General features: G+C 37.3%; 1 protein-coding gene across 1 annotated transcript in view; it reads left to right on the top strand.

The window, feature by feature from the left end:
• Positions 1-443: 443 nt before the first annotated feature.
• Positions 444-21,814, top strand: part of RAB28 (RAB28, member RAS oncogene family) — a 63,421-nt gene continuing 42,050 nt past the window's right edge. Inside the window, exons 1-4 of the mRNA XM_083860939.1 lie at positions 444-681; positions 7,776-7,872; positions 13,090-13,178; positions 21,675-21,804. Coding sequence (XP_083717065.1) covers positions 604-681; positions 7,776-7,872; positions 13,090-13,178; positions 21,675-21,804 — 394 coding nt within the window. The 5' untranslated portion in view covers positions 444-603. The remainder of the gene's footprint in view (positions 682-7,775; positions 7,873-13,089; positions 13,179-21,674; positions 21,805-21,814) is intronic.

Here is a 21,814-nt window from a genome sequence, read left to right as displayed (position 1 = left end):
GCTGGACCGGGCTTTGAGCAACCCGGTCTAGTGGAAGATGACCCTGCCCATGGCAGGGGTGTTGGAATGAGATGATGTTTAAGGTCCTTTCCAACCCAAACCATTCAGTGAGTCTGTGATTTGCCATAACTATGTATTTAACTGCCACACGCAGCCCCCGCAGCAAACCTCCGCCACCTCCGCCGCCTCCGCCGCCCCCGCCGCCCCCGCCACACGGGCCGGGCCCTGGCCCCGCCCCCGTTGCTCGGTTACCGCGCGGGGCGTCACTGCGGGCCCGAGCGTGCGGCCGGCAGCCGGGCCGAACCATCTCCCGACCCCGCGGGGGCACAAGTGGGTGTGTCCCGAAGCAGCGACTCCACTTGTTGCTGTAGCTCCCGCCCGCAATTTACCACTTCCCCCCCTTCCCTCAGCGCCGTCGTTGGTTTCGCCCCGCGCGGACCATAGCGACGGAGGGCGCGCCGAAGGAAGATGGCGGTGCCCGTTCCTCCGTTGCTGCCGGCTTCGTGAGCGCGGCGCTCGCTCTTCCCCCCTGCCCGTCCTCGTTCCTGCACCCGACTCCTCCCGGCTCTCAGCCTCTTCTTTCCCGCCGGGGCTGTAGAGATCATGTCGGACTCGGAGGAGGAGGAGAGTCCGGACCGCCAGCTCAAGCTGGTGGTGCTGGGGGACGGCACCACTGGCAAGGTCAGTGCCGGCCCCTCCGACAGCTCCTCTCCCCCGCCGCGGTGCCCCGAGCTCTCTCCCGGCTTTTCCCCTCACGCCGTCCGTAGCTGTGCTGCAGAGGAGGGAGCAGCCCGGTGTGTCGCGATAATACCTGGCCGGGTGCTCCCCCGGGCTCCAGGCCCCGCACGGGACACGCGGGCTCGTCCCCGGTGTCCGCGCCCTGCCCGGCGGTCAGACCCTCTGACGGGGCTTCCGCACCCGGGGAGGCATCGTCAACAAACAGACGTACACGCCTGTAGTCCAGTTTTCTTGAGCCGTTAGCAAAGGAGCGGCGAAAAAGTGGTGCTGACGGAGTTTCCCGCTGATCCCCGTGCGCTGCCGAGGGCGCGCTGGAGGCTGGAGGGGCTCGGCCGGAGTCGCTGGAACAGCCCAGAGTCGTTCTCGGTGGCTGCAGTGCCCCGGGCCTGGAGGGCTGGGCTCGGGGCCGAGCACCTGGGGGCCCGGCTCCCCCAAAGGGACGGGCAGGGAAGGTGGCTCAGCTGGGTCTGCAGGCGCCCTTCGGGTACAGAGCTGGTAACCTCCCGAGCTGGATAGAACAGTTTGCATCTAGTGGAGTTACTGTTCCAGAGTTTGGAAAGGCACTGCTGGTCCTTTTGCTTTTTCGTTTGGGTTTTTACCCTTATCTGTAATCATCATAATGAAATCCTGATTATAAAACTTTATCTATCAACAATAATCAAACAATAATCAAAACAAGCAAACAATAGTCCAACAAATTTCTCTTTGTAAAAGAGAAATTTTGACAGGGAGAAACCAAAGAAGGCAAAAGAGAGGCTGCATTCTTAGCTGTTTAAAATAGTCACTGATCTTAACTATACACTTGAACATATCTATTGTCATATGTAGCCTGAATAATTTTGTGAGATACACCTGAAAATATTGAAATTACTGTATGCTTGAAGTATACAGTATTTTCCTCCCTCTGTCGTTAACTTTTGAAACTATGGGGAGAAGAAATTCTGCTTGCTTCACAGTTCATATGAAAAGTGGAAATGTTTTTAGAACTGGTTTAAATGAACTGCCTTACATATGCTCTTAGTGAGAATACCTGTGGTTTTGCTCACTTACTTATTCAGAGCTCTACAAAGAAACAAAACATTTTTTTGTCTCCAGCGATTGTAAACCTGGTCTGAAGTGGTATTGTGTTCATCTGAGAGAGGAGATGGGCAACTCCAACCAGCTGTGTGCTGAGAGCACAACAAGTGCACAGCATTGCCAGCTGAAGTGCTGCTTCACGGGGAGCATTTCCCAGGAGTTTGCCATTCAAACTGAAGAATCCTTTCAGTACTTGCTGTTGAGCAGCTTGTGGCAAGACCTCTCACCAAACATGAATTTTCAAGCATTCTTAAGTTTTGATGTGTATTTCTGTTGATTCCTACCTCTCACAGGAGCTGCCACACGCTGTATCTCCTGCTGACTCCAGGAATCTCACGCTTCCATGGCAGGTTGTTGGGCATGAGCAGCAGCAATACTCTGGTGGGCTGCTTTTCCTCCTGTCCCCCCTAGATGATGCTGTAATAGAGGCTCTTTCCCACCATCCCAATGGCCTGGCAGCACACACAGATTTATTGTAAGGTCTTGTAGAAATAAAGAAGCAATTGGGTCATGGAATGTAAAGGATAAATGTAAGTGGTATTTCAAGCACCTCAGAAGACTAAATTGTTGAGGTTCCTCTCTTTTGTTGTCTACTCGTTCCGCTTACTTGTTGAAATCTGTGTATGTCTATGTGTTTTAAACTCTAAATTGCCTGGCTCTCACATCTGGTTCACAGCTGGTCTTTACACACATGCATACTTAACTCTCTTTTACTGTGCAAGGTGTTGGTTTTTCTCTTCCTCTGTCACTCTGGGATCATGAGACAGGAAGTATGTAGAAGATGATGGGATATATCAGAAATGCTCTATCTTGTGTTTAGTGTGAGGTGTTCATCTTTGGCTTCTTTTGCCCCCTCTTTAAAAAAAATGTTGTGGGTCAGGTGGAAACTTGCTGTTTTCCTCATCCATCGTTTATAAGCAATGTGACTCAGGTTCTGTGCACGGACTGGTAGCAGCCTAAAAACAAATCAGTGTAAGTTCAAGCTAAAGGTGCACTAGCTAGGAATTGCTTTATCCTTGAGGGAAGGCAGGGATGCTGTGCTTCTGTTAGTTTGAGGTTGTTGGGTGGCTAATTGGATACTTAGAATTTTAAGGGTAGCAATAAGCACTGCTGGAGCAAACTCAAATACAGAAGAGTAAAAGTGGCAGAAAGCTTAAGAGAGTGAGACAGAGTAGAGTCTGTAAAACTCTTAGGGTAAAAAAGAGATGGTAAGGTAATGGTGAACTGTGGAAAAGCAAAATTGAGGGAAGCAAGACTGGTTAGTCAGAAGATAATAGAGAAGTATTTTAATGAACTAGACAAACTAGGAAAACAATCTAAAAAGCAATCAGAAATGGGGACAATCTGAGATTAAAACCCAGCAAACTGTAATAGCAGTTTGCTCTTTGATTTTGAGCATAGGAAAGACATATATACAGACAGCAGCCTTACGTGTGTGGGTTTTAAATCAATCCACTCTTCCTGAGCCAAAATAATTTTCCATTAAAACAAGCCATCATTACTAGTATGGATTGAAAAAAAAAAAAAAAAAAAAAAAAAAAAAAAAAAAAAGATGTTATGATCCAGATATTTCTATTCCTTTTGTGCATAGATTGGCTTAGTATTGAAGTGCACAAGGATGCTGACTTGAGATAGAATACCATGATTTACTACTATTGAAAAAGGTTTTTGGCCTCTGGAAGGAATTCTCAGAAGTGTTAGTGGGAAGGGAGGTGGTGAAAAAGAGGTATGCTGAGGTTCTGTTTATTTGCTATCCCTCTCTGTTGTAGCAGGGACTAAAGTGAAGTAGCAGAAACATCCTGTCTTTTCCTTCTGTGACAATGGATGATGAAAATGAAAGAATAAATGCTCAGGCTGGTATGGGAGTTTGCAGGAGCTAAAACATAGGCTGGCATAAAGAGTAGTGTCCTGCTTACTTTAGGATTTTTCAGGATACTGGATTTTTAAGCATTGTGCCAATTCTGAATTGTGTCGTTACACTTGGGCTCAAAAACTTAATCAGTAGTAACAAAAATATTGTTGTCACTATCGAGTCTTGCAAATGGAAAATTGAATGAAGTGTGCTGTGCAGGTTGGCCCAGCTGCATCAAATACATCTGTGTCAAATGTCAAGAAGTTATGATAATTTTCTCTTTTTCAGTGAACAAAGTTGCATTAGTAGTTAGGAGTGAGATGGAAGGATATCAGTGTGGACAGTTATGTGTTTTTATGGTCAAGCATTTCATTATTTAGCCTTGTGTTTGTTTTAATTTTGTTTGTCTTAAAATTCTTGCTGATAGGATAGGACATGACTGAGAGATGAGTGTAGCTGTGCTTGGATAATGGCATTGATGTTCTAGAAGGGAGTGAGGGAAGAGATACGTGTGGTTCTTGGAAAGTATTTTGGAATATTTCAATAAATATTTCTTGAAAGATTTTCAATTAGTGGCTAAAGTCTGTATGTCTATGGAAATTCACGGCTTCAGAACTATGTGCTTGCATATAGTTGAAATTTGGGTTTAGTTTTATTTCTTAAAACTACAATACGACACTTTGGCACTGATTTCTCAAAACTTAGTTCTATAGGATTTTACTCAAAGATTTGTCATTTGGTGGGGTTTTCCCTACAAGTTTCTGGTTTCCCTGGTAAGTAGCCACCTCCAGAGCTGGCTAATGTAGCTTCTTCTGTTTGACTTTCAATTTATTGACCTTCTAGTTTATTTCATAGATATTTTTTGCCTTTTTTTCCTATTTACTCATTATGTCAGTCTTTAGGAACAGCATGTCAGCAGTTTATACTGAATTGTTGACATTGAAAAATAGAAGCAAGAAACTGTCATGCCTTTCATTCATGCAAGGTTAAATTCCATCATTGCTTCTTTCAGGAAAAACCCTTCTCAATTATTCTATTGTATTTTGAACTTAGAATAATGTAGTTTTTCTTTTTTTAAAATTTACTGCTATTTTGGTTGCTGTACTTTAGAGCCCAAAGACATTTTTGTGTTTTTAACAGGGGTTTTTTAACATCAACCTACAAAAGAGTATTGATATTCAGAATAGGATGTTGACATTCACTTGGAAGTATTTAAGGCAAGTGTGTGAACCTTCCAAACTGATGGAATTTTTGCTGGAAATTCCGCCCTGCAAGCTGATGGCCTGGTTGTCTTTGTAGAGGGGCAAAGAAACAAGGCCTTCGTGCTACTGTACTGTTCTCTGACCCTGACATTAAGGAGTAGAATTGTATGGAGTGCAAACTTTCTAAAAAATGGCCACTGGTTACTTATTTATTTTTACAACTATGGTTCTACTGAACCATTATTTAACTCCCATTAATTCTTATAGAGATTGTATTCAGCATATCCTCAGGTAAAACTCATGAGTGAAATCTTTTCTGGCAAGCATGGCAATGAACACTTCTGGGATTTGAAGGGAGTATTTCCACTATAGAGGTACTTGAATATGCATTGACATAACTTCTTTGTTTATTGTTATAAAGAAGTTTGAACTGTTGCTCTTAGCATTTTGTGGATAAATGCTTTTTTTGTGAATAAATAGAAGACCCTAGACGGGTAATCCAACACCTTCCTTGAGCTCTAATGTTTATTAGGAAAAAATTTAAGGAGGAGTTAGTCCATGATTTTCTGCTATAAATTCCTTTGCATTCAAGAGCACAGTGGAGAAAAACTGTTTAAGAGGACTTTGCCATGCTGTTGATTACTTGCTGCTCTTATAGGTTGGCTGTTAATTGAATGTGTGTAGTTTATTTTTACTAACACCCCTAGGAGTCCTCAGGGAATATTGACTGTCACAGAAATGATAAACTAGCATTTACTGAGCATTTAAAGTAAGAAGGGAGTGGTTACTTATTTAGTGAGAATCTAAATAAGTATGTTGGAGAATATAGAATACTGCAATATAATCTGATGATACTTCAATTTGTACTCTAGGCACTTGTTGCTTTTCCAAAAAGGAAAATTTCAAGAAGACTGAATGGTGTATACCTGCAGTTGTCTTATTCTCATCTATATCTTTAAGGTCATGACAGATTAATGTCATTGTAATCTTGACATGCTGACTGTTGGGGTTAAAAGCATCAGTTCTGCTGACTCTTTCAATACTGTAGTCTGAACCTGTGTTGAATTTTATTTTGTGTGTGTTGTTAGTATTTCTGTCACATAGCTGAAGGCAGAAGAATCTTCCCACAATTCATCCTCTGGGATCTTTCCCCTTTCCACAGGGATATAAATATATCTCATGCTATTTCTAGTTTACTTGCTTTTTTCCTCCATTTGTTTTTTTACTTTTAATCCTTCTGGGGCTTGAGTTCAGTGAAGTAAATGAAAATGTTGCCATGGGCTATCACTGACTTATTGGATTGTGTCCTAAACATATCTTCTAATATCAAAATATCATTCATTATATATATGAGAGTCATAGGAATATAAGTATGATATAGAAACATGAAAACAGTAAATCTTGTTTTATTTACTAAATAGGAAATCTAATAGTTGAATAAATGTTTGCTTGTTCATACTAGAGTGTTAATGCTGGAGCTCTGGTGATCATGTTTTAATGTAAAAAAAAAAATTATTTTTCTGTGTACCTTTGACATTAGCCTAATTTAGATCTTTGTTGTAACCTTCTATTCATGGACCTTGCCTTTCTCATATTTCAAAACTATTGGCATTATTTTGCTCTTGCATTTTTTACTAAATGTGCTCTTAACAGCATCTAATAACAAACAGTTGGTGTGACTCATCTCTTCAGGTCTTGATGAATGGAAATTTGGCAAGAAAAAACCCTTCTGTCCTGTTTTGAGTTTTCTCAGACAGTGTAAGGGTTTTGTGAGCCTCCTAGTAGTTTTCTTTCTTTCTTTATATAGGTAAATAAATATTTAGATGATTTTTTGATCTAGTTAATTTGTATTTTCATTTACAAATGTCATGTCAACAGGAGATTTTTAAGTGTACACTAAGTTGATGTTGGTTGTGTTTTGTAATTTTTAATATTTGGTATTTATTTTCACAATACAAACTTTTAAATTATTTATGATTATACTGCTGTTTTCTGGTTTGCTTTTTTGTGAGCTTTCTTTCTTTCTCTTTCTACCCCCACCTTTTTTTTTTTTTTTTTTTTTTTTTTTTTTTTTTTTTTTTTTTTTTTTTTTTTTGTCTTGAGAGGAGACCTTAAATTGCTACTAGGTTGCTACTGACAGAATATAAATGCCTTGCTTCCCTAGTTTGCCTAGGTTAGTTTTGTATCCTTTTGGCCATACATAGTAAAAGCTTATTATTAGATCAACAGTGTATTGATTTGCTTTCATAAATCCACAGAATACCAATTAAAGAAATAAATTTTCGAAGTTCTGCTGAAAGGAATGATTCTGTAAATGCGCATTCTTTATATGAGTTTAACTCTTTTTTTCTGTGTGCAAGAAAGTTCTCTTCCCATCTTCGAGTTCCTGTAATCCCTGATCCTGAAACTGATGAACAGTGGCAGAAATCTTGCCACACTTAGGAGCCCCCTGTGGGATTGTGTGCTGTGCAGATCTCTGTTCTCTCCCAGGAAGTTGGTCTGGGATCATGGTGTTCTTCACCAGGGTTGGACCCTTGTTTTGGAGATGAATGCTTTTTAAAAATACTAAGATCTTCAGGTACAGATAATGTCACCTAGATTTGTGTCAGTTTAAGCATACTAATGATACCTCCTTCAAATCTGTGTACTATTTTGGAATAGGACTATTGCAGCATTTTTGAAATCAAAGCAAATATGCACCTTGCTTCTTTTTGCATAAATTAGTAGCCTTTGCCACCTCCTGTTATTATCTTGAAACTGACTGGAGTGCTTGTCAGTCCAAATCCATGAACAGTGTTAGCATTCACTGATTTAAAAAGTGCTTAACTGTATTTCATACTACTGGATTAACATAAAGTTTGTGGCTGTTAAAAATGACAACTTAATTTGATACTGTTCTGTTTTAGACATCCTTAGCTACACGTTTTGCTCAAGAAACGTTTGGAAAACAGTACAAACAAACCATAGGACTGGACTTCTTCTTGAAAAGAATATTACTGCCAGGTAAGAGAATAAAAACTAACATTGAAAGTTGGGTGGCAGCAAGACTTGCAGAAACATATTCTTCAGAGTAATGTGTACTAAATTATCTTATTGCAGTGATTTTTATGGCAAAGTAAATTAGGTTTTTCGGAGAATATTTTGTTCATACATTATTGCCAGGTGTCAAAAAGTTATGCATTTGCAACTTACATCTCTAAGTAAAACACTGAATTCAAATAAAAAGAATGTTATCTGTATTGATGAATTTTATTATCCCTGCTTGAGTGAACTCACTTTCCATGTGGATAGTGTAACACACAACGAAGAAATGGAACTTTAAACATATTAATTGAAAAAGTATATGTTTTTTGATAGAAATATTTATATTTTTTAATGAAATACACAACTCATATTTGAGCTGTGTGAGAGGAGCATAATGCAGCTTTGGACTTGCAGTGCTCTAATATGTGAATGCTGTTTTATGCAGGGCAGCATGAAATTGCTGGCATTTAATAGACCACTAAAATTTAGGGTCCCTCGGCACTCATAAAAATACAGTTTGAGCATTCAAGATGTTTCACTTCACGATGGCAAAGAAGCTATTTAGATGCCAGTTGCAGCACACTGCATGGAAAATGTGAAGAAATAATTAAAAAAGAATAATTGCTGGTTAAGTTTATCTCTGAACAATTGGAGTTTAAAATATGTCTTTTCGCTGATTTGTGTGTGCTCATATTCTAAGTCTGCAAGTATTTAATTAAAAACATTTACTTCTGGATTCATAAATCAGAAGTAAGAAAAAGTATGTGTAATTATTAAAAGGTATAGTGAGATCTGCTAAGGTTGATGCAAGTTCTGTAGTTCTGTCTTCTCCTTGTGAAGGGTGGGGAGGGAAGCAAACCCAGAAATTAAGCATTTTATCTGTGACCTGAAGTTATAAGAAAATATATGCAGTTCTTAAACTTCTTTTTTTAAAAATTACAAATAATTTCTTGATTATGTTTATATATTTTCTTAAGTGAAACAGAATAATCTTTTCATGCTATTCCTGTGTTCACTATTTTGGTTTGGCCATTTTGATGTACTTCTTTAGTATTTAGTATGTACTTTTTTTAGTAGAGTGATAAAATACAAAACTCCAGTACTTATTTCACCATAAAATCAACAGAATAATTTTTTTATTGTCCTGCTCCTGCCTCTAAAAATACCAGTGTGTATAATACTTAACAGCAGTACTTGCGAGTGGAATGTGTACACAAATCATGCAGTGTGCATGCTGAGAACTTGTATTTTGCAAGTTTTTTTCCAGCTGTTAAGCATACAGATGCTATTAGTATATTACTGGGATTATAAATATTCTTGTTGAGTAGAAAATTTGGAAAATTATCAACTATTGCTTCATTCATTTTTGTTCATAGTTTATTTTGTGTGTGAATTTCATTCATTCATGGTTTATTTTGTAATAAAATCAGAAGGCAGGTAAAAATAGCACCAAAAAGTCTGTACATCTGTTTTCCTCAAAACAGTAGCATTTGTATTCATATGCAGGAAGAAACATTTTTCTGTGGGTTGTCATTTTGGTTTTGCCTATGCCTATATATGTTAAAGTATATATGGCTCTCTATTTTATAGGTAAACTGGGCTAGTCATGGGGAGTGAGAGGGAGGGAAGTAACATTTCTAAATACTGGAATGGGAAGCATTACTTTAGTAACTGGGTTTTTCTAATTTCTTTATTGGTTCTGGGTTTGCAGAGCTGCTGTGTTTACTTGGAAGGTTAATTCATACCACTACACAGAAATTATGTGTGTATCAGTAGGAAAAAATACTTGATTTCTCTTATTCAGTAGGACAATTGCTGAACAACTGTAGTTCAGTTGTTGATTTTTTTTTTCTTCTTCAATGTAAGCAAAGATTCCAGAAGTTAAAATTATGGATTTCTAGAATTACACGGAAGTTTATATTAGGCCACATCATAATGCATTACAACTTCTAAAATAAACTGCTGTTTTTCCTGTTAGGTTTTTTTTTTTTTGTTGTTGTTGTTGCATTTGTCTTCAGTTGTTTTAGTAAGTAATGCAGTTTTGCAGTGAAAATAGTAAATATTTTGCATGGTAAAAAATATCATTTAATACAAATCAGAAATCCTTTTAAAAACTTTGAACAATGTGTTCAACATTGTTCAACATGTATCTAGTGTTGAACATGACAAATTCACTTCATGCAATTTGTTCAAAATAACTCTCTTTTTTAAAAGTGCAAATCAGTTTCATGATATTTATTGATGGAGAATCTTGCATAGTCTGGATGCACCCATGGTGTAGATTTTATTGCTTAAATAGTATATCTGCTCGTCAGAGGTCTGCTGATAGAGACTCTTCAAGAGCCATAGTTGTATATTTTTTGGGAGGTGTGGGTGCAGTTCAGTAAACAGGGTTCTTCTGTTAAAAGGATTTTTTTAAAGTCGTTGGTGTAAAAAGTGGTCAGAGTTGTGTTTTCAGTTCCATCTGCACTGTGCAGCACTTGGGGTAAGGTTAACTAGTCCAAGTGTCCTCCTGCAGGGTCACTGCTGCAGCAGCCCCGGGGCTGCCGTTCATTCCAGGAGCAATCTACACACCTGCACTGTGCTGCCTCACGGATTTCAGCTTTGCACTTGTGTGCATTTTCTCTGGAGTAAAGAAGTGCTGGGGTTTCTTTGTTCCTTATTAGTGCATTACATGTTATTTTGATGGGATTCTTCAGTTTGTGTTAAGACTGTTTCTAAGACCTGTCTTACTATGCATGGTTTCTTTTTGTTTTATTGTAAGTCTCTGGTTTTTATGTTCCTGTTAAATTGAAAAAATAAAGGATTTCAAACTTTTTGCAGAAAACTTCGTGTGCTGCTATCCCAGTTGTTAATGAAATACTTGCTAGGTAAATTGCCTAGGAAAGGCAAAACAAAAGTTTTTCCTTTTGTCAGAATAATCCTAACATCTTTCTTTCTCCCGCAGATTTAACCTGAACACAAAGCAAATATTACAGAACCTAATTTAAAAATAGGGAAAATGAAGCATTTTTCACAGTAGATGATCAGCATAAATTTCATAATTAGTGAGGTCCTAATTAAGGAGGAGTTCACCTTAAATGAACATACCAATCTTTTTTTCCCTGTTTCTTTTTTCTGTTGTTAATGAAGCAGAGTAAATAATTTGTAATAGGAGATTTTTCAGTTGGGCAGTTACAGTTAGACTAGTTAATGTAACTTAGTGCACTAAAATTTCTCAGGTCATTCCATGCAGTTATCCCTATACTAAGGCCAGTATGCTGTGCATAATTATTTCTCTAGAAGGAAAAATCAAGTTGAAACTTTTTAGAGCACTTAAATACAAAATTGGGCATCTGAAAATTACTGAGTTTGAAAGTGATAATATTTATAAATATTTTTTTCTTTTTATTCTCAAAATAGCTGGCATGAATGACAAGGTGACTTTCCAGTAGAATGCATAGGGGTAGAATACTCTAGCATGATGAGCCTTTGAGGCTGCGTAGTTTGTTTGCCCACTGAGGATGTATAGTCTTTTCAGACTGTGGATGCACTAGTTTATCCATGACAGATCCTTTATGGAAGACTTTCCTGCATTGCTTGCGATCATTTATGTTCTAAGCTTTCAAATTAATTAATTAATTAATACATAATATATGAACTATCAAAACAAGTAAGCTTTTTGTTGATTATAAAAGGTTGCCTTTATTGAACTGGGGTGTTTATGATGTGTTTTCTAAGCTGCATGTAGAAGTTCTCTTGGTGTTACATAAAAGTCAGTGTAGCTTAATAGTACTATTTCACATTCATCACTGTATTTCTGAGACCAAGGTAGTAGTTTTGGGAATCTGCTCTTTTAACCAGATTAAAGCAAGGTGCATTATAAAAATAGAATGTAATATATGTAATATCACGAGTAACATATATTCAGCTATATAGTTATAATTTGCTGGTTATTTTCACCTGGGGCTGTGATACATTTCCATGGAGCACATTCCCTTGTGTAACCAATGCAAGTTACAAATTTACAGCTGAATGCATCATGTGGTGTAAAATCAAATTGTCAACTACATAAAATAGTTGAATTAAGACTATATCTTTCTTAGCAAGCCAAAATAATGTGTTTGTTTTCACTCGATTTGCAATTGTTGTGATGTGAAATTTGTTGCATTTTTTTAAATCCAGGAGTAAAAATTAACTTGTAGTTGTGATTATCAGTGAGTACATAGAATTTGTATTAACATGTAAATGTCATGTGAGTTGTATGTGGATTAGAAAAAAATTTGTCAGTCCTTACTCTGTTCAGAGTTTGGTGCTCCCAGGTAATCAGTACAGTTCTGAAAATAGATCTTACCATGCAAAATGTGAGAAATTATACTTTTGTTTGTATGTACATGGTAGCATACCTTTCTCTGTGTATTTCTGCTCTGTGAGTTTCTGAGTTCTCTTGCAGAATATGTATGATTTGTAGGATATTAACTATTCTGTATTTGCACTCATTTTTTGTTAGCTTTGTTTTTAAAAACCTGTTAACAATTTCAACGTAGCTTAAAAATGGTTTAGAGTAGAAAGGAAGGTCTGTTCTTGGTGTAGATTCTTTGAAGATGAAATTATGTAAATCATGTCCAACTTAGCTTCATGCCTTAAGGTGGTGAGTGGAGGAAGTAATCATAGCGTGGATCCTCAACTTAGGTGTGTGTCAGTATTTCCACTTTTTACTCTGTTAGCAATATAATTCTGTAACTGTATACTACTATCAGCATCACTACCAAAATGAAGTTATGAAGATTTTCCTTGCTTCTTGATCTGTAAGGAAGATTAGGAGAGAGGTGAGGAAGGGACACACAGAATGAAATAATGAGTTGGCATTAGTTGTGTTACCTTTCAGTTCCAAGTACCACGCTATCGGACATTTTTTGTGAAGCTTTACATGTTTTTTCAGTGGAATATGTTATATAATTTCTACTCAGGACTATTATACTTGGTGCAGTTCCAATTATTTTCTGTTAATATTAGGTATGTGGGTAACTAGCTATAGTTTTACCATATTTTAGTGACTTAGCTAGACTCAAATAACTTTTTTCCCAGATGACCCAGTAATTTTTATTTTGAAATTTAATTATTCTTGTATACTTGTTAAAAGCTATTGTTGCTGAATGTATTTGTATCTAAGTTTTCCGTGTTACACAATATAATATAATATAATTTTTTTTCCAGGAAATTTGAATGTTACTCTTCAAGTGTGGGATGTAGGGGGACAAACGATAGGAGGCAAAATGCTGGATAAATATATTTATGGAGCTCAGGTACAGTATAAATGCTGACAATTGTATCTATAGCAATGATATAAAATTAATTGAAACTTTGTTCTTAAAATTATACATACATACATTATATATAGCTTTTAGTTGATTGTTTCATAAATCTCAATAATGTTGAATGTCTGTTCAATCTAAACTTAACCGATATTAATGCGCTGCTTTAATTTTGGTGTGTAGCTAATTTTTTAGAGCTGACATAAAAAGCAAAGCAAGTGTGTTCATTTATAGAACTGAATAACTCCCAAGAACAGATGGTTGTTTCCAGGCTTTGTGTCTTGAGTTAAGAAAAGCAATCACAGTAAATAGTAAAGGCTGTTTGGATATCCACATGGTAGATAGAGTGGCTGCTTTCAGAACAGCTGCCTGCTGGGGGGACAAGGTAGAAGGAGGAAATTAAGAGCAATTCTACACCATTAAACTCATACATGCAACTGGGGTTATAAGAGGGCAAACAAAAGGAGATAACCAGGTAGCTAAATATTTTTGCAGAACTTCTGTCCAATGAAAATTAAGTTTATCTTCAGGTTAACTAAGCAACTTAAAGTGGATGGTAGGATTAAGAGCTAAGTATTATAATGTATTTTGAGTCAGGAGATGATTTAGAAGGATGTATTATAAATGCCAAACTTCTTAGCAGGAGTGATCCTAAAATGTACTCTGTTCCTTATTTTGGAGTTTGTAATGAGAACAATAGGCATAACATGCTATTAGATAATGTTATACAACACAGGAATGGCTAATGAAAGAGATTGGGATTTATTAGTTAATTGGATAAAGAGAAACTTGTTGATGTAACATTTTGTCACTTTCAAAAAAAGTCAATGTTTTTAGCTGTTGCATCTGTTTCATGACATATTCTTTTTCTTTAATAAAAACCAATTTACTGACCTGTTACAGATCTACCAAGCAATAGGAGAAAGTGGCTTCCATGACAGAGGGAATTTGATTAATCACAAATTGTTGCCATATGTTCAAAGTAAATTTAATGAAGGAAATAAAAGGCTATTAGCTTTGTCTGTATTGAATTTGGTGATAAACTTGGGAGTTTCTTACCAAAAATAGCAGGTCAAAAACTTAATGCCGGTGTCCAAAAGTGCATAAACAGTTGATATCAATAAGACTAAAGTTTGATTTTTTTTTTTTTTAGTCATTCAGCACACATTAATGAAAACCCCCTATGTCCAATTTCTTTGTCTTTAATCTTCCTCCAGTCCTCATTTTAACCCTAATTTTTGTAATGGACTAGTGATTTTTCTTTCCCAGTGTTGGTATGTGTTTCCAGTGCATGTAAGAGGCTTCTTATCATCAAAGTTGAGTTCTAACACACTTTTCTATTGGCTTTGTAACAGTGCCTGTTAAAGATGCATAAAACTGTCTCTAATTTCGTCTATTCATGTAATGCCATGAGTAGTTTGGAAAGGCACTGCTTTCAGCTTATTTCTAAGTTTATTTCTCTAAGCTTATTTAATGTTGAACATCTTTAGCTTTTTATAAGAAAAAGAGGAAAGGCAAAGTAGAACAAGTAGGAATATTTATAAAGGAAAATCCTTTAAAATATGGATAATAATTCCTGTGAATAGATAACAAATCAGTAAAAAAGTAATTAGGAAGAGGTAGCATGGAGTTTGTGAGGGTAACATTTGCACAGCCAACTTGATTGCTGTCTGTGGTTTGATGGTTCTGTGGAGAGGAGAGCAGTGGATGTAATTTATCTTCACTTCAGCAGGGCCTTTGACATAATCTCCCATAATAATATTACAATATGTAGAGATGGTGGTGGAATGGGTGGACAATAAATTTACTGAAAATCTGAATGGACAGCTGGATTTAAAGGTCTATAGCTCAATGTCTTCCTGGTGCCTGATTATAAGTTTTATTTCTTAAGGGTTGGTACTGGGGTTGTGTCTTTTAGTAATTCTTTTAACAATGGAACAAAACATTGTTTGTAAGTTTATGAATAGCACCAAATTGGGGAGGAATGGTCACTGTGCTGTGGGGTGGGGCTGCTGCTGAGAGAGACCATGACCAGCTAAAGGAGTGGACCAGCAGAAGCCTTGTGAGGACCTTTTGGCTGATGGCAGATGCCAAGTCCTGCACCTGATACAGAATAATCTTATGCAGCTGGGAATCAACTGGAGAATGTGCAGTGAAGGGCTACAAAGGTGATTAATGGTCTGGAGCATCTCTCTTATGAGGAAAGGCTGAGAGAGCTGTGACTGTTCAGCCTGGAGAGTAGAAGGCTAATCAATATATATACATCCATGAAGGAAAGATGCACGGAAGAGAACCAGGCATTTTTCTGTAGTGTCTGTTGACAGGACCAGAGCAATGGGCACAAGCTGAAACACAGGGGTTCCTTCTGAACACCAGGAAACATGTTTCCTACTGTGAGGATGACTGGGAACTGGCACAAGGTGACCAGAGAGGTTGTAGAGTCTCCATCCTCAGAGGCAATCAAAAGCCATCTGGACGTGGTCCTGGGCAGCTGGCTTTGAGTGACACTGCTTGAACAGGAGCATTGAACCAAATGAGTTCTAGAGGTCCCTTCCAAGCTCAGTCATCTGTGAAATGGCTTTGGAGGAAAAAGCTCTTGGATGGATGTCTTATTGAGGTAAAAACCAGTTGAATAAGAGTTTGCAATGCACTCTTGCAACAGTAAAAGCAAATTGAGTACTGAGCTGTGTTAGTAAGAATGAAGTAGTTAAATCAAGGAAAGTGAGTATCATGCTGTCAGACATTTTTGAGGTGACATTTAGAGTACTGTGTTCGGTTTGGGGTTCCCCAGTGCAAGAAAGCCTTTAAATTACTGAAGTAACTTGAGTGAAGGTTGCTACAAAAAACTCATATGTGCCAATGATTTGTTGCACTTGGTCAGTGTATGTGGTGCAGCTGGGATTTCAAGCATCTTTTTTATGAAGTACACAAGCTGTACAGATGGAGATAAAGCAGATGATTTGGATCTGTTGCAGAAATTGTGTTCATCTCTGTATTTTTCAAATCTAAATAATTCAGATCTAAAGTATATAGCCTACCTACAGTAGGTGTTATGCATTTATCCAGTATTTGCAGATGCCCACAGCCTAATTTCCATCTATTTGATTATTGAGAGATTCAGAAATTATGTGGCTGAATTCTTATTTTTGTGCTCAGAGACCTCTATGTATGGTAGGCTGACTTCTAAAATCCTATGGCCAGATGGAGATAGAAGTTTAGAGAATCTACAGCAACTGAAAAGATTATGGCCTACAATTCATCTGATGTTGGTTGAAATTTGATCAGGCTATCAAAAAGAGTAAGTGGAGCATCCATCTATACTTCACTGCAAAAACTTGCCACTGGAGGTTTCCTTTTCTCTAATGAGAGCTCTATCAATTCTCTAGGATAGATATTTTGGTTAGTTACTGTTAAGATGCCATATTTTGATTGAGATCCCCTATTTCTTGTGCCATTTTTTAGAATAAGAATGGCAGATTTAAGCATGAGAACTTGGATAATTTGCTTGCATGGTTGCAGTTGGAGAAATTGCAATTCACTTGCCATCTTGAAGCAGTTGCTTTCCTCCTGCCTATTTTTCTCTGATGTTGTTTATTTAGAACAATGTAGTGGCTGCATCCCATCTTGATAACTGAATTTCAGTGGTGAGGCAGAACAACTCTGCAAGCTGTGGGGAAAAAAGAGCTCTTCGTTCTCTATAAATAAAAGGTATTAATAATCAACACCAACTGAAAGCTGTTTAAAACTATCACATTTATCTCAGAATTGAGGGATGCTGAAAGTGATTGTGTAGTCAGTTGCCACAGCTCTACTGATAGAGAGTAAATCATTCAATTATGGCAACTTAATCACTTAATCACAGATACCTGAATGCTCACATCCTCAGTATCAGCAGTGACAGCAGTGGTTAAGTGTGTGTGGACTGTAAGCTGCTTTCCTTTGCAAAAACCTCTGTTTTCATCTGCACATTTCTGCAACAATTAAGTTGCTCTTTACTAAGTTAATATTCTGTGACTAGAAAAAATAATATATAGAACCTTGGTCTGACTTATTAAATAACTATTAATATTAATAATAATAATAATGATGAAAATTTGAACGTTAATTTAGTTCCTTGGTGTAAAAGTCAGTCATAGGATGAGAGTAGCTGCAGATAAATGAAGAAGAAAACATATGTTTTTAATTACTGTTTTCTCTAGCTTCCTTTTATCGTGACAAATCTTGACATAAACTTAGCGCCTCTTAAATTTTGATTATCAGTACAAATATATTACCTGGTTACAACGTTTCCATACTAGCAGTTCAATTTTGAAATAACATTGCTGCTGTTTGCAGCAAGGTAAATCTTTTAGAACCACTCCCATATCTTACTTGTAATTACTGTGCCTACCCACATATCTAGTTTTAATTATCTTTAAGATTTGGCATATTCTACATCATAAATTGGCTTGTTAATAGGAGTACTGCAGACCCTACCTTCTCCAGGGAACAGCAAATAATTTCTGCAATATTCTCAGTTTCCAGTGACCTATTTTTGAAAATGCTCTATAATTCCAAAACAAAAAGCACTCACATATGCACTAGTGTAGGCAAAATATCTCTCTTACTAGAGTGCAATTATGCAAGCAGGGACTATTTGCCACATTGCTGGAGACTAGAGAATAAATGTGCTTTTCTTGGCATGTCGTCTACCATGTGTTTCAAACTTTTTTCATGGCAGCGAAATATTTGTGTAAAAATGCCAGTGTTAATTTTCCTCCTCAATTCTTTACACATAAGAGGGAAACAACAGCTTTTATGCTGTCTACTTGGTCTCTACTCCATATACTGTAAGTTTGTGTGAAATATGATGTATTTTTCTTGAAAGCAATTATTGGATTTCTCTGTTAAAAAGGTGAAATAAATTTAGCCATGGAGTTATGACTAGTCCTTCATTAATTATCTATATCATACCAAATTGCTTGCAGAGTGCTGTCATGGTAAAAATCTAAGCAGAAAGTATTCTTTATGACCTGGATGGCATGCTGCCTTTTTTTTGCATCTCTGTGATGCAAAAATATATACCTTCCATCTTTGTTTCTTAAATGTGGCAAATATTGACAAGAAAATATGTTTAAGAAAAGAATGTGCTTTAGTTAGATCATAGAGAAAAGGATGTTAGGTCAGCTCTAGTTGCAAACTTCGTTAAATGATTTTTTTCATGGTAAATCCTTTCATCCAAAGGGGTAGGTAGGCTACAGTTGTCTGGAGGATGTGATGCAGAGTAGATTTTTTTATGAAGAATTGATTAGAAAGATTTGGCTAACCTTAAATGCTCACACATACTTATTTTTTCTTCATCTAACTGATTAGTGCTGAAGTTGGTTTAGATAATCTGCTCTTCTGCAAGCTAGTGAGAGAACTTCACAGCTGGAGAATGAGAACACGGCAGTGCTTCTTTCTCATTTACAACTTTCAGCTTTATGGCTGGCATTTTTTTTTAACCTTTACCATACCTGTGCTTTAGATTGAATTTATTTTCCACTGAGCATTTAGTAACTCAAGTATGTCCTTCCTAATGCAAAACTTAGATTGTGAGACAATTACATACATGCCCAGGCATTTGGGTAGTTATAAAAATAGTCAGGAGAAATTAACTGAGATTAACTTAGAGATGCAAGATATTAAGGAATAAATTGCACAAAATATTTAATATTAGATTTGATTGATAAAGAAGGAAAGATAGCAAGGGGAAAGTTGGGTGTCATAATTCTTAATTTCCTTGAAAGAGCTGATGAAAGCTGTTCCTTAGAAATTAACACAACTATATGAATATAAGGAACAAAAACTCAAGTTTGCCAAGGAGTTGATAACACTGGAGGAAATGAGATAGATTGATATTGCTGTCATCAGAAAGTAGGAGTTAGAGGAATCTCAGTAGGATCTGTTGCCCTCCTGCAAAGCTATCCATGTGTAATGACTTTTAGCAACCTTCAGTACTTTTTCAGTGTTGGTGACTGTTAGACTGTTATAGGTAGTATATTTCAGAGCTTTGCTATTCTTAGTCTCCATAGTTGTGGTTTTTTTTGTTTGTTTGTTTGTTTGTTTGTTTGTTTTCAGCATGTACCCTTGCTATAATATTGGTGTGAGTTAAACCTATTGCTTCAGGAGGTCAGTAGTAAAACACTCTCTTAAGTAGGGTCAACTGAGAGGTGGAACTAGGCTGCTCAAGATTTGTTGAGTTCCTGCCTGTACATTTCCAAGGAGGGAGACTGGGCAACCTTTGGTCAACCTGCTTTATTTTCCTCATGATGAAAAACCTTTTCATCAGATATGGTTTGAATTTCTCTTTTTTCAGCTTATGCCCACTGAGTTTTATCCTGCCATGCACTACTGTGAAGACCCTGGCTCATCTCCTTTATTGCTTCCTTATAGGTATGGGAAGGCTGCTTTTAAGTCTTCCCAGGACCACTTCCTCTCCATTCTGAAGAATTTGGGTTTCTTCATCTCTTCCTCATAAAAAAAGTCCTCCAGCCTCTGATTATCCTGCTGACCCTCTGATGAAGTTACTCCATTTTTCTCATGTCTTGAGGGCCTAAGGATGTATTCTTTTAGATATGATCCAACAAGTGCTGAGTAGAGAAGTTCCCTGGTCTGGTGGCTGCTGCTAATGCTGCCTAGGATCAGGTTGGCCATCCTTGCTGCTATGGAACATTGCTGGCTTGGATTTGGCCTGCTGGCTGACAGGACCTGCAGGTCATATTCAGTTGCCCCCCAGCCAGTCATGTATTACTCCCCTCAGCCTGTATTTTTATTCCTTCCCAGCTGCAGGACTTTGCACTTATCCTTGTTGAATGTTGAAAGGTTCCTGTTCACCCATTCCTTGAGCATGTCTGCATACCCCTTTGTGGTAACCCTGCCCTCGGGCACATTGGCTGGTCTTCCCAATTTAGTGGCTTCTGCAAACTATGTATAAAAGCATATACAAAGAAATCTCCTGTTATCTTTTCTTAAAACCTGTACCAGCATCATCCTGCCTGCCATAAGTCATGCATTTGTTGAAGCAGTCAGATTTTTTTTCCCACTTTTTTCATATCAGTCATGATTTCTAAACTTATGATACTGTTGCTGGTTTCTTCTAGTGTACCCTTTTTTTGACATTCAAGTGTCCAAAGATGGATGCATTATTTCACCTGGAATGTTTTATGCCAGTGTCATATTTGCAAAATAAGCTTGACATATTCAGCTGTGAGCTGTAGCTCCTTGGTCCTATTATATGGAACTTGCAACAAGCCAAATGCTTCCTACTGTGCACTTGATTATTGCTTCCTTTGACCTTGTCATGATATTTATTGAATTGCATCCTATTAGTTTTCCACTGTTTGTCATCATAAAATCTAAAGTCTCCCCAAACAGTCTTGCAGTCTGTACTAATTTGTTGTCAAATGTGAAATTATTTGTGTAATAAATGGCGTACACTCTGTTTTGTTGTCTAAGACACTCCTTTTAGCTATCAGTTAAAACTGGGCTCAGACAAATTCATGAAAAAACTTGAAAAATCTTTTCCATTGACAGTAGGTCATGCTGTTTTTGTATGGATCATATTGTTTTTTCAGAATATTTGTGAAAATTTCATGTAAGAAACAGTGTGCAGATGTAGGGGTTTTTTTTACCAGGTATGAACTCCATGAGAACATGTGTGACTGAAGCCAATTCGGACTTTATTCCTCATTTACAAGATACTGACTTTATTAGGGTGTAGTGGAAAGCAGGGGCAGAAGACTCAATAAGATCTGAGAGCTGACCTTAGAATTGTGGAGGAAATGGGCTGTGCTTTATAATATTGGATATTTGTGCTGGGGAATTGTCTGCAGTGTCTGCTTTGAGTATTTGTCACCTGTAGCTTGGCCCAAAACCTCTGAAATACGTGGGACTCCTTTTTGAGTTCTAACGATGTCTTTAGGTTCTCTTTTGAAAGTTTGAAGCTCGCCAATACTTCTTACTTATCTTCTGCAACACTGAAGGAATGGAATCTGGCCTTTATCTCCAAAAGAGAGCAGAAACATGAAAGACAATTTACAGAAATATAAAAGTGAACTGCCTTTTTTTTTTTTTTAAGGGAACATGGAAACTGCAGTTAATATGAGTTAAAATAAAAGTCCTTCTCCAGTGTAATTTTTATCTTCCTATTAGTGTGAAATGCTATTTAGTGTTTATCATAAAGTATATGCAGTTTGTAATATTTCTGATATAACTAATTGTGCTCTTGACTGCGTTGCCATTTTTTTTCTGAAATGTGAATTTGAAACACATGAAATGCAGGAGAAATGCTGTAATAACATGTAGAGTATAGAAATTGATAATTCCTTTAACTGACCCTCAAAAAGATTTGATGCCATTATTTGGTAATGCTTTATTTTATGACAATAATAATTTAAAGTGATGCAAATATTACCATGTTAAATTCTTTTACAGTCTGTAACATTTTAAACATGTCTTTTTATATAGGGTATTCTCTTGGTTTATGATATTACCAATGGCCAGAGTTTTGAAAATTTGGAAGACTGGTATAACGTGGTAAAAAAAGTGAATGAAGAGTCAGAAACACAGCCATTTGTGGCCTTGGTTGGAAATAAAAGTAAGTTTCT

Source organism: Zosterops lateralis (assembly GCF_965231275.1).
Source record: "Zosterops lateralis genome assembly, chromosome: 5".
NCBI classification, from domain to species: domain Eukaryota; kingdom Metazoa; phylum Chordata; class Aves; order Passeriformes; family Zosteropidae; genus Zosterops; species Zosterops lateralis.
Note: the sequence above shows the minus strand (reverse complement) of the source record. Positions and strands in the feature narration are given on the sequence as shown.